The sequence below is a fragment of the Salvelinus namaycush genome, chromosome 12 (assembly GCF_016432855.1).
Source record: "Salvelinus namaycush isolate Seneca chromosome 12, SaNama_1.0, whole genome shotgun sequence".
Lineage (NCBI taxonomy): Eukaryota > Metazoa > Chordata > Actinopteri > Salmoniformes > Salmonidae > Salvelinus > Salvelinus namaycush.
Genome location: NC_052318.1, coordinates 27,009,547 through 27,023,630, shown reverse-complemented (window position 1 = coordinate 27,023,630; position 14,084 = coordinate 27,009,547). Strand labels below are relative to the sequence as shown.

The 14,084-nt window shown below is 43.7% G+C and overlaps 1 protein-coding gene across 2 annotated transcripts in view; it reads right to left on the bottom strand.

Annotated features, from left to right (window-relative positions):
- Window positions 1-3,221: 3,221 nt before the first annotated feature.
- LOC120057050 (protein FAM222B-like) overlaps window positions 3,222-14,084 on the bottom strand; it is a 58,419-nt gene continuing 47,556 nt past the window's right edge. For both annotated transcript variants that reach the window (XM_039005433.1, XM_039005432.1), the window contains exon 3: window positions 3,222-7,178. In XM_039005433.1, the coding sequence (XP_038861361.1) occupies window positions 5,467-7,178 (1,712 nt within the window). In that variant the 3' untranslated portion in view covers window positions 3,222-5,466. The remainder of the gene's footprint in view (window positions 7,179-14,084) is intronic.

Genomic DNA, 14,084 nt, shown 5'->3' with positions numbered 1-14,084 from the left:
GCAGTGAGCAGACAGGTATATGGTTTGGAGACAAACATAAGGTGGAAGAATGTCCAATTTCCTCCATCTGTTCTCATTGAATGAAAGGTTGTGAGCATATGTATTTCAAATACTCATATTTGAAAGTTCTGTACGACTCATCAAATATGAGAAACGGCATTTGGGCATCAAAAGAACAGGACATCCATAGAACACTCATTTCTAAGCATAAATTAGAACTTTATTTTATTATTACAATATTACAAAAAGAGTAGCACAACTCTCACTCTCTCGCCTTTTTATCTGTCGTACAGCCACAGAGTGACATGTAAAAGAAAGACTTATTAAGCCTTCCTCCATTTCACAGCAACAGTAAAGGAAACAAAGACAATTTTTTAAACAACAAGAAAATCAAGTATTATAAACGAGTCACAACTGAAGCTTTGAAACTGGGGGGAAAAATTGTTTGTTACAGCTCAGTAACTACACATACAGTGCCTTGCAGAAGTATTCAGACCCCTTGTACTTCTTCACATTTTGTGTTACAAAGTGGGATTCAAATGGATTTGTCCTGTTTTTTCTTCCAACAATCTACTCAAAATTCTATGTAGTGCCAAAGTAGAAGAAAAATGAAGCTCCTTTGCTCAGGCCAGCCTAAATTAGTTCAGGATAAACATTTGGCTTATAGAAAAACATCAGATAATTACATGGACTCACTGTGTGAAATACTAGGGGTTGACATGATTTTTTAATGACTAACCCTTCCACTTTCCCTCATACATACAGTGCCTTTGGAAAGTATTCAGACCCCTTGACTTTTTACATATTTTGTTACTTTACAACCTTATTCTAAAATGGATTAAATAAAAACAATTCCACAGCAATTGACACACAATACACCATAATGACGCGAAAACAGGTTTGAAGACATTTTTCCACATTTATTACAAATAAAAAACAGAAACACCTTATTTACATAAGTATTCAGACCTTTTGCTATGAGCATCCTGTTTCCATTGATAATCCTTGAGATGTTTCTACAACTTGATTAGAGTCCACCTGTGGTTAAATACAAATGATTGGAAAGGCACACATCTGCCTATATAAGGTCCCAGAGTTGACAGCGCAAAAATCAAGCCATCAGGTCGAAGGAATTGTCCGTAGAGCTCCGAGACAGGATTGTATCGAGGCACAGATCTGAGGAAGAGTACCAAAAAATGTCTGCAGCATTGAAGTTCCCCAAGAACACAGTGGCCTCCACCATTCTTAAATGGAAGAAATTTGGAACCACCAAGACCATTCCTAGAGCTGGCCGCCCGGCCAGACTGAGCAATCAGGGGAGAAGGGCCTTGGTCAGGGAGGTGACCAAGAACCCGATGGTCACTGACAGAGCTAGAGTTCCTCTGTGGAGATGGGAGAACCTTCCAGAAGGACAAACATCTCTGCAGCACTCCACCAATCAGGCCTTAATGGTAGAGTGGCCCGACGGAAGTCGTTACTCAGTAAAAGGCACATGACAGCCCACTTGGAGTTTGCCAAAAGGCACCTAAAGGACTCTCAGACCATTAGAAACAAGATTCTCTGGTCTGATGAAACCAAAAGTAAACTCTTTGGCCTGAATGCCAAGCGTCACGTCTGGAGGAAACCTAGCAACATCCCTACGGTGAGGCATGGTGGTGGCAGCATCATGCTGTGGGGATGTTTTCAGTGGCCCAGTCAGAGCCCGGATTTGAACATCTCTGTAGAGATCGGAAAATAGTTGTGCAGCAACGCTCCACATCCAACCTGACAGAGCTTGAGAGGATCTACAGAGAAGAATGGGAGAAACTCCCCAAATACAGGTGTGCCAAGCTTGTAGTGTCATATCCAAGAAGACTTGATGCTGTAATCACTGCCAAAGGTGCTTCAACAAAGTACTGAGTAAAGGGTCTGAATACTTACGTAAATGGGATATGTTTTTCAAATTTTAAATAAATTAGCAAACATTTCTAAAACCCTGTTTTTGATATGGCATTATGGGGTAGTGAGGGTAAATTGATGAGGTGGAAAACATTTGTTTTAATCAATTTTAGAATAAGGCTGTAACGTAACAAAATGTGAAAAAAGTCAAGGGTTCTGAATATTTTTTGAAGGCACTGTATATCTACATGTAAGGTCCCTCAGTCAAGTATTGAATTTCAAGCACAGATTCAACTAAAAAGAGCAGGGAGCTTTTCGATTGCCTCACAAACAAGGACAGTAATTGGTAGATGGGTAACAATAACAAATCAGACATTGAAAATCTCGCTAAGCATGGTAAAGTTAATAATTATGGATTATAGATTAAACCACCCAGACACAGTGAACCTTTAAACTGAGCTGCAGGACAGGAATGAAACTGCTCAGAGATGTTACCATGAGGCCATTAGTGATTTTAAAACAGTTCGATGGCTGGGATGGGAGAAAACTGAGGATGGATCAACAACTTTGTAGTGATGCCACAATGACTTAAATGACAGAGTGAAAATAATATAAATATACTGAATAAAAATATTGCAAAACATTCATCTTGTGTGCAACAAGGCAAAGCAATAATGCTGAAGAAAAAACACACAGCAAAGAATATACTTTTTGGCCTAAATGCAAAGTCTTATGTTTGGGGCAAATCCAACAGCACATAACTGAGTAACTGCCTCCTTATTTTCAAGCATGGTGGTGGCTGCATCATGGTATGGGTATGGTTGACATCAGCGAATACTGGGGAGTTTTTCAGGATGAAAAGAAATGGGATGGAGCCAAGCACAGGCAAAATCCTGGAGGAAAACCTGCTTCAGTCTGCTTTACACCAGATACTGGCAGAGGAATTCACCTTTAAGCAGGACAATAACTTATAACAATAGGCCAAATGTACACAAGTTGTTTACCAAGACGACAGAGAATGTTCCTGAGTGGGCAAGTTACAGTTTTGACTTAAAATATGCCTGAAAATCTATGAAAAAGACTTGAAAATTGCTGTCTAGCCATGATCCCCAACATCTTGACAGAGCTTGAAGAATTATGAAAATAATAATGGGCTAATTAAGCAATAAGGCCCGAGGGGGTTTGGTGTTTGGCCAATATACCACGGCCAAGGGCTGTTCTCAACCACGACGCAACGCGGAGCGCCTGGATACAGCCCTTAGCCGTGGTATATTGGCAATATACCACAAAACCCCAAGGTGCCTTATTGCCATTATAAACTGGTTACCAGTGTAATTAGAGCAGTAAAAAAAAAAAAAAAGGGTCATACCCGTGGTATACAGTGTGATATACCACAGCTTTCAGACAATCATCATTCAGGGCTCTAACCACCAGTTTATAATATTGCACAATATAGGTGTAAAGCTCAGAGACCAACCCAAGAAGACTCACAGCTGTAATCGCTGCGAAGGTGTTTCTAACATGTATTGACTCAGGGAGATGAATACTTATGCAACGACTATATTTTAGTCATTCATCTTAAACTTTGACAGAGTATTTTGCATAGATTGTTGACAAAAATTTACAACTGAATCCATTTTAATCCCACTTTGTAACACAATCAAATTTGAAGAAACCCAAGGAGAATGAATACTTTTGCAAGGCACTGTAGGATTAAAATATAATTACAAAATATAACTCAATTTCTTGTTTTCGTAATAAAAGAAGAATCTCTAAGGAATTGCCTTTCCTATTCAACAAAAACTCCCATTAAAATAAAAGGCAAATTAACAAACAGAAATTGCGGGTCCTCTGTATGTATCCTTGCAATCGTCATTCTCATAATCATCATTTTGGGTATTCGTTATAACCATGCATGTTTTCAAAGGAAAGTTCAAGGACCAAATACTTAAGGCTTTTTAAGGGCTGTTAGGGAAGGAGGCGAACAGAAAGTGGTCAGTGTGTCCACCACTCTCACTTACAGACACACACTCACATCTGCATACATACAAAACGCACATGCACACACATCTATACTCAACCTGCATCAGCAGGCATCATTCACACACAATCATTACACTTTAAAAAGTTACAGTAGTATAGTAGGTAAGCCAGTGTAAAATAAAATAAACAATGCATTTGCTGTTTCACTTAAGTTAAAGTCAATTTCCTTTAACCTCCAAGTGATCTTGCAAGTGATCAATTTGGTATTTTCAGCAGACTTCATACCAGAATCAGTAGCAACTAAGTTACCTTTAGTGATTAAAAACAAAATACACTCAGGATCAAAACTCTGATTTGGTTCATAGTTAGTTTCTAAAATAACATTACATTAGTAACAATGCTATTTATTTCACTCCAGTAGATAGCAGGACTAAACCTAACTAGCCCACTGCCTTCACTAAACAACTGCTAAACAGAACATCGCATTTCAACAATTCAAGTAGTTGTTTTCGGGTTCACGAAAAATGATAGGAAACATAAAATTACATCTTTTAAAATAAGTTTTCCTTGTCAATTATGTGACTTTGGCCATTTAAGGCTTCAGACAGAATGAACAGATTTCATTTCATTAATTTTTTCACTCCATTAAAATAAAAATATATTAATCCACAATCATGTTGCCAATCTTAATTGGCGACAAATGGTTTGTAACAGACACCTGAATTCATTGCAGCATTTTGAGCAAGAGAGAGTTGGTCAGCTCCCCCAGTCAGTCCCCACATATGTTGCTCCCTGCTGGATCTAGATGTCTACACTGTCTATACAGTATATATCTATACTCTGTACAAACATCAACCTGATTAGATACTTTGATGATAGCGAGGAATCAACCTTGACCAGTGACCTGATTCAGAAAACAGTCCTATTTCACAAATAAATACATTTCTATAGAAAGAAAAAGCCTCTTTGTACATGTGTCTCCCTCTGTCCTTTGTAGTGTCCAGTGAATGATAGTTTCAGTTTCACACTGAACCATTCATTATCTCGTCTGCAAGGTGATTTCAAGAGGTTTTTAATCTTGATGTCACTACGGGTTTCAGAAGTAAACGCAAAAAGGGAACATTAGCCACTAGTCCAAAAAAACTAATCGCAGCGGAGAAATCCCCACACGACTCAGTAAAAACAAACAAATTAATGTTTTTTCTTTCCTCCATGAAGCGTCAGTGAGTTTTCATCCATCCTCTGCAGAAATTGAAGAACAGATCTGAAGTAAAAATAACTCTGTATCCTTAGATCCAGGCACACTGATAGACAGGTTAGATGGAAAAAAGGTAGGGAATGATGACAATCACATACATAAGAAACGCTCTCTAGAGGGTGCCTAGTGAAAGCACTCATTTACAAAATCAATTGATCACTTGCAAGATAGACTCCAAGAAAAATAAAAACCAACACTGCTCTTTATTATATATTAATTTGTCCTCTTTTTAATCTTAGTGAAAATTTACTTAATTTATTAATTTAATTATATTTCATATTTTTCCTTTAAGACTAAAAGAAGGTTTTCGTTAACTGCTGTGTAGACAAGACCGGCCTTAGCTTATCTTATCTGTACCCTGGGTGCTGGATGTGAGCGGTTCTGCCGTCCCCGGGGCCAACCTCGGGCCCCACCCTGTTCATGGGAGGCCTGTGCATCTTTCCCATCAGCCCCAGATTGTGATCTCGGAAGCAGGGCGTCTGGAAGTCCCCGCCCAAGTAATCTGCCGTTTGCACCAGACTAGTCTGGCCGGAGGAGGAGGAGCTCACCGCGGGCCTGTAATGGCCTCCCCCAGGGGGCCCACCGCAGTCTAGGGTTGTGGAGCCCCCTGGGGGCCCACCATGGAATGGCATGGCCAGGTCCTGAGACCCGGAGCTGTCGCTGTTGGGCGTTGGCAGGATACTGCTGTTCCACACAGCGTGTTGTTGGAAATAGTGGCCACCACTGGTGTAGTGGGCCAGTGGACCCCCAGGCATGCCATTGTTGTTGTTGACTGGGGGAGAGGGGGTGGGCTTCTCTATAGGAGGCTTCAGGCTGTATGGCTGGCCCACACACAGCTCTGGGGGGTAGCCCATGTGAGAGGGCTGCTTGCAGGGGTGGCCCCCGCCATCCTGCTGCATGTGCTGTAGATGAGCCAACTGCTGCTGGTTCCAGCGCATCTGCTGTTGGTGATTATGTTGTTGTTGTTGATGCTGTTGTTGCTGCTGCTGTTTGATATCATTGTGGTAAACAGGCATCATGTTTGAGGCAGCCATGTTGTTTTGGGGGTGAGAGGGGGCAGCAGCCTTGTTCGCGGGACACATGATGCAGTTGGGGTGTGGGGGCAGCCCGGGGGGACAGACGTTGGGGTGTGGGTGGCTGTGCATGGACAACCTGGAGCTGGCGTTGATAAGGAGGTTGCGGCTGATGGGGCTGGGGTTGGCGATCTGGCCCTCGCACATGGAGGTGGCTCCAGCCCCCTGGGCCCGGGCTTGGCAGAACTGGTTGATCTGGTGCACGATGCTGCTCAGGTCTGGCTGGCGGCCCTGGTTCAGGCCGGCGGCCATGGACAGAGGAATTGTTGAGGTAGAGACTGTCACGTTAGGCGGCGCGTCGGCGTCTGGCAGCTTCCGGCCCCCCTGAAGGCCGGGAGGAGGCTGCCCCTGCTGCTGAAGGTTCTGTTGCTGCTGCTGTTGGAGTAGGAGGGTGGGGCCAGAGGGAGGCTGGGGGTGGGACAGAGTCTGGGGCCTGGGCAGACTCTGCTCTGGGTGCTGCTGGGGCATGGAGGGTGGGTGTCTGAGGACCTGGCACTGACCCTGCTGCTGGGGGTGAGTCTGTTGTAGAGTCTGAGGGTGAGTCTGGCTCCCAGGGTGAGGGTTCAGGCTCTGCCGGGGCATGCCCTGGCCTTGGGAAGGGGGGTGGTGGAGGTTTAAAGTGCTGGCCGAGGCAGCTGCTGCTGCGTATGGCCCTCCGGGGCCAGGGGGGTTCATGATGACCTCGGAGGGGTGCAGGCGTACCCGGCTGCCATCAAAGTCTTTGAGGATGCCCTTGATGATGGGCATCTTGATGATGGCAAGGAGGCCGGCTTTGGCGCTGGCCTGAGAGGGGGGGTAGGGGCTGTAGCGCTGGCCTGAAGTATCCAGCCCGTTGACTGTGCGGCGCACGTGGTTCCTCTGGGGGACCTTGACGCTGTTGGGGAAGATCTTAATGGTCAGGGGGTTGTTGGCAACCTTCTTAGCATAAGCATCCAATTCTGCAGGGGTTGGATATTGAGCGGATCTCATCCTCTGTGTAGTGTCCCCTGGGGTGACAGACAGAGACAGTGGGGTGGAGGGGAGAAGATGAGGGGGGGAAGGACAAAGAAAGAGGGGAAGCGAGAGAGAAACATGTTAACGCAGGTAAAAAGCAAAAGGACAGGTTTCCCATCAGAAGAGCAGATGTGTGATAATCTGAACTGAGGTTCTAAGGTTCTCTTCTGAGTAGAACAGAACCTGACTGACTTCAACAACATTATCACATTCCAAATCTCAGTGCTTCCCCTAACATGAAAAACAGCACAGTGCTCTCATCTCATATCTCACAGGGACACAAGCCGAGTCCCAAATGGCATCTTATTCCCTTTATAGTTCAGTCTAAAGGGAATAAGGTGCCACTTTGGATGCATACAGAGAGTTCTTGCCTGGATTCCCCTGCAAGCAACACATTCTGAAGTGCCATAGTAGGGGTTAAGGGCTGTCAGTCATTCAGACGGTAACAGTGAGGTCAGTAGCTTCCGGCCACAATGGGGCCATACTCAAACGTTTGCTTAGACCCAAGGTTTATAACTGAGCCTAAAATGGCTAGCTACTAGCTTTTCTCATAGCATAGCGGCTAATTGTGCCAGGTTGGCCTGAGGACAACCAGCTGAGCACATAATTACATCTGGTAACAGATTCCATATAGGCCAATTAAAATCGTTGATGTAGTTGGACTTGATCCAACACTTTTTCACAAAAGCGTCCTTACCAGAAGTCCACCGGCAACAAAATAACTATCACAAGTTGTAACATGACTGCACAAACAGCTCACAGTGTAGAGCGCTGAGTTCTTGACAATTGCGGCAACTTGCTGTGCAGGTTCGAATCCCCCACGGGATCATTTACTTTCTTCCTTTGAAATGTAGAATTACATTTATTGTGTTAGTGTGCTGAGAATGGAAGTACAGTCAACACCTTGAAAATGAAGGAGGCAAAGTGGTAAAGAGAGAGAGAGAGAGTGGCGCAACTCCATGACAGCAGACAGTAATCACACAGCATCTCTGATCTCCGGAACACCACTGAGCCCTCTGACAGTCATTTGTTACAGCTGCTAAGCACCTCACTGGCTATATTTAACAATGCCCCAGTGTGTGTGCCGATGCTGTAGTGTGTGTGTGTGTGTGTGTGTGTGTGTGTGTGTGTGTGTGTGTGTGTGTGTGTGTGTGTGTGTGTGTGAGAGAGAGACTGATAAGGTGTGTATTTGACAGGTGTGTCTGTGTGTGTTTAGCATGTGTTAATGTGATTGCGTGTTTCAGTCTTGCACAGTCACTCAATGAGACCCATTTTCTTCCCCAACTAGAAGTCAGTAATAATGTTATATTAGAGAAAGGGGCCTGCCTCCAGCCATTGTGATCTGGACTGAGGAGAGGCTCTGTATCTGCAGCCTCACCAAGCATCCCCTCTCCAGGCTGAGCCCTGGGCCTCACAGCCTCCCTGGCCCAGCCAGCCTGACCTAAACATACACACAGGCAGCATCCTAAATTGCACCCTATCCCTATATAGTGCACTACTTATATTTAGTTTTTCTATTCAATAATTCTCTCGTACAACATTCTTCTATTAAATCCGCGGGTAAAAAAAAAAAAATAGTGTTTATTGGAGGGTGGCTAGTTCTATCCTTCACTGGAATGCTAATGGGTTCCCTTTTTAGCAGACTCATCTTCTAATGTCTTTCGTCTAGCTGAAAGTCTCTTTCCATCTTCCTCTCCTCTGCTCAGCCTCACAGGCAGCATGCAGTGAGTGGGCTAGGCAGCAGTGGCACAAGGCAGAGAGCTGAGCTGTGAGGACAGGCATTGGCACAGCGGTGGCACAAGGAAGTCATGCCAACGGACTAATTCATCCTCTATTAGCGAGCAGGAAACAAAGGGTGTCAATGAGAGGGGCCGGGGTGGCATTGACGTGTGTGGGTGGGGGGTGACTAACTGCTCATTAATGCAGGGGTCTGGGCCAGGAGTTTGAGCTCAACACTCTCAATCACTGGCTGCTTAATTCCTTCTTCTGACTTAATGCCTGGGTAAGCAAACAGAGCACAGAGCACAGACACAACCGCAACACCTGCCCAGCCAGCCAGTCACACCTTTGCAACGTTTGTTGCAGAGATTACTAATGACCTCCATGAGCCATCTCTCCATTCAATGACAGAAAGATCTAATCTAATCAAGTTAGCTAAACTGTACTGTGTGTGCACTGTGCATGTGGCTACGGGCACATCTGTGTGACCTCCAGCTGAACAGATCCGTGGAGAGATGAATAGGAAAACTACTGAACACTCGGTAAGACACACACACACAGGTTCTTATTCAAACTACGCTTTTCACCGAAACAAGATTAAAACAGTAGGGAGGCCAAAGGCTCACTAAATGAAAAATGTTTCACAAACTAGCAGGATATTGAATCAGACATCAGAGCCATACAGCAATGACAATTAAGGCTTCCTCGTCCCTTTTTTCAATTTTACACTGCTCTCTCTGAGCGTTCCATAATGATAAGACGAGACTTCATTTAAACAGCAAGAGACTCGTTATGCTGACAGAGCGAACGTAGTCGCCATCTACTTCAGATCTCAGTATCTTCCCCTGCAGCCCCTTCGGTAAAGTAGTTACTGAAAGAGTAAAATGTTTCTGCCTGCTCCATTTGCTGTACTTCTCTCTTATCTCTACATGCTTCCTTCTCTTCTCTGTTCTGTAGAGGAACCGGGGGGCCATTTCCACTTTCCAGGCATTTGAGCTCTGACTCAGTCTGACGAAAAGCTGTTTCTGTGTGTTCCAGTATATACTTGACCCACTCCTCTCCTCTGCTCAGACAGCCCTTAACATTTCACAGGTATTGTGTGTGTGTTCTCATCTATTTAACATCTCTCCTCAGTCTCTCTCCCCCAATGATAAATAAAGATGCTGCCCTGGCCTGGACTCTTAATGGCAACCTGCTAGCTCGTAACTTTAAACGACTCTCCCTTGTACACACACGCACAGAGGAAAAGGACGGGAGGAGAAAGAGATTCTAATGAGGAAGAGGTAGACATTGCAGTGGCAACGTATTGTACAGATCCACTATAGGCTAGTAACTTAGGTAAACGTATAGGACAGTGGACACTAGCTGATTCTACTGTACTTAGCATGGTGCACAGGAACACGAATTAGAGCTAACCGTGGGATATACAGTGCATTAGTAAAGTATTCAGACCCCTTCCCTTTTTTCACATTTTGTTACGTTACAACCTTATTCTAAAATTGATTAAATAAAAACATGTCCTCAATCTACACATAATACCCCATAATGACAAAGCAAAAACAGGTTTAGACATTTTTGCAAATGTATTAAAAATTTAAAAACAGAAATACCATATTTACATAAGTATTCAAACCCTTTGCTATGAGACTCAAAATTGAGCTCAGGTGTATCCTGTTTCAATTGATCATCCTTGAGATGTTTCTACAACCTGTCAAATTCAATTGATTGGACATGATTTGGAAAGGCACACACCTGTCTATATAAAGGTCCCACAATTGACAGTGCATATGAGAGCAAAAACCAAGCTATGAGGTTGAAGGAATTGTCCGTAGAACTCTGAGACAGGATTGTGTCGAGGCACAGATCTGGGAAAGGCTGGCAAAAAAAAAAATCTGCAGCATTGAAGGTCCAAGAACACAGTGGCCTCCATCATTCTTAAACTGAATAAGTTTGGAACCACCAAGACTCTTCCTAGAGCTGGCCGCCTGGCCAAAATGAGTAATCGGGGGAGAAGGGCCTTTGTCAGGGAGGTGACAGTTACAGTTCCTCTGTGGAGAAGAACCTTCCAGAAGGACAACCATCTCTGCAGCACTCCACCAATCAGGCCTTTATGGTAGAGTGGCTGGACGGAAGCCACTCCTCAGTAAAAGGCACATGACAGGCCACTTGGAGTTTGCCAAAAGGCACTAAAGTACTCTCAGACCATGAGAAACAAGATTATCTGGTCTGATGAAACCATGATTGAAGTCTTTGGCTTGAATGCCATTCACCTTTCCCAGGATGAAGGGAAAGGTGAATGGAGCAAAGTAGAGAGAGATCCTTACTGAAAACCTGCTCCAGAGCACTCAGGACCTCAGACTGGGGAGAAGGTTCAACTTCCAACAGGACAACGACCCTAAGCACACAGCCAAGACAACGCAGGAGTGGCTTCAGGACAAGCCTCAATGTCCTTGAGTGGCCCAGCCAGAGCACAGACTTGAACCCGATCGAACATCTCTGGAGAGAGCGGAAAATAGCTGTGCAGTGACGCTCCCCATACAAACTGACAGAACTTGGGAGAATCTGCAGAGAAGAATGGGAGAAACTGCCCAAATACAGGTGTGCCAAGCTTGTAGCGTCATACCCAAGAAGACTCGATGCTGTAATCACTGCCAAAGGTGCTTCAACAAAGTACCAAGGGTCTGAATACCTATGCAAATGTTATATTTCAATTTGTTATTTTTAATACATTTGCAAAAAAAAAACTTTTTGCTTTGTCACTATGAGGTATTGTGTGTAGACTGATATAAAAAAAACTATTTCATCCATTTTAGAATAAGGCTGTAACATAACAAAATGTGGAAATAGTCAAGGGGCTTGAATACTTTCCGAATGAACTGTACACTAGATCATTTTGTTTTATTTTTAAACCAACATTTTGCTTACAATGACCATAATCCATTGCGTGCCTACTTGTCCGGTTTGTGTGTTTCTTTTACGCCTGCCATGTTAAGTTAGTGTGTGGAAGACATGGGAGACAGAAGAATGCGTGATCAAGAGGGATAAGAGGGCTGTTGCTTCGTGAGTTATCTCTACCTGAAAATACATGATCTAAGTGATTGATAGTTGGTATTCAGCAGTCATAAAAGTATGCCTTATTTACTTTGAAGAACTACAAAATAGTGATTTTGTCAGAAAGAATAGGCAGTAGCTCTAGAGATGAGATGACTTGATGACTTGTCGGAACTAGAAGCACAAGCATTTCGCTACACTCGCATTAACATCTGCTAACCATGTGTATGTGACAAATAAAATTTGATTTGATTTAAAGTCATCAAATAAAAATGGAATTTGTTAAATTAAAGTAATGTGAATAAATGATGGTTAAGTAATAAGCAACAATGGGCAGTCACTACCATCATGGGACTTTAACTGAATTGTTTTATTGTGTCGTTACAGCATTTTGCCCACATAATGCATTTAATGCTTAAAAAAATGATCGAAACCAAAATCTGTGAAGATATTTTTTTTTATCGAACCGAAACCAAACAGAACTCAAAAAGCACTAATCGCTCAGCATTATATAGCAACAATATAATTTAGGGCTAGCAATCTAGCTAATGTGTTTTGAGTTCCCACTTCCTCATGTGGGGAATTATGTAGCATATAACGTGAGCCAATATGCACAAAAATGCATCAATATACAGGCAAATTCATCTCTAAAGACCCTAAAATAAATCTGTCCATTCTGGATCCAGTTTTGACATTCTGCAAATCAAAATATCCATCATGCAGTCCCTGAACAGGTCAGATGAAATAGCAAACTTATTTAATGTCTTACTTGGCACAATAACAACACCCACCCGTAGCACGCGCTCCAGCAGGTATATTTCACTGGTCATCCCCAAAGCCAACACTTCCTTTTGCCGCATTTCCTTCCAGCTCTCTGCTGCCAATGACTGGAACGAATTGCACAAATCACTAAAGCTGGAGACGTATATCTCCCTCTCAAACTTTAAGCATCAGCTGTCAGAGCAGCTTACCGATCACTGTACCTGTACATAGCCAATCTGTAAATAGCACCTCATTCCTATATTGTTATTTATCTTCTTGCTCTTTTGCACCCCAGTATCTCTACTTGCACATCAATCTCTCCAGTGTTAATGCTAAATTGTAATTATTTCGGTTCTTTGGCCTATTTATTGCCTTACCTCCCTACTCTTCTATATTTGCACACACTGTTCATATATTTTTCTATAGTGTTATTGATGTACGTTTGTTTATGTGTAACTCTGTGTTGTTGTTTTTGTCGCACTGCTTTGCTTTATCTTGGCCAGGTCGCAGTTGTAAATGAGGACTTGATCTTAACTGGCCTACCTGGTTAAATAAAAGGTGAAATAAAATAAAATAAATAAAAACTGGAAATGTCAGTCTAGAGCCCTGCCGCTAATTGAAAGTAACTGTGCATAAATTGACAAATAAAATGTCTCTTTAGAGCGAAATGGGTCAATTTATGATTTTACTTTTTGTTCATACTGCCCTACTCTACTCTGTACCTTAGTTCCTTTCAATAAGAATTTCTCAAGATACTGAATACATATTCCCCTTACCACTGATGACACTCCTCACCTTGGGGGTAAAAAATAACAGTCTAACATGTCTCTTCAGTCTCACACTTAATGTAAAAAATTATGTCAGAGAGAAAATGTGTTCTGTGGCATGTAGACAGCCTGGAGATTGATGGCCTGCTACATCACTAAAGAACCCTTGTTAGGCCCTGTGGCTCCGCGTGACCAACCAGGACCCTGTGGCTCCGCGTGACCAACCAGGGCCCTGTAGACGGGACCATGTGGCTCTGTGTGACCAACCAGGGCCCTGTGGCTCTGTGTGACCAACCAGGGAGCTGTAGACAGGACCATGTGGCTCTGTGTGACCAACCAGGGAGCTGTAGACAGGACCCTGTGGCTCTGTGTGACCAACCAGGGAGCTGTAGACAGGACCCTGTGGCTGTGTGACCAACCAGGGCGCTGTGACTGTGTGTGACCAACCAGGGGCGCTGTAGACAGAACCCTGTGGCTCTGCGAGACCAAACAAGACCCTGTGGCTCTGTGACCAACAAGGGCCCTGTAGACAGGACCCTGTGGCTCTGTGTGACCAATCAGGGCACTGTGGCTCTGTGACCAACCAGGGCGCTGTGGCTC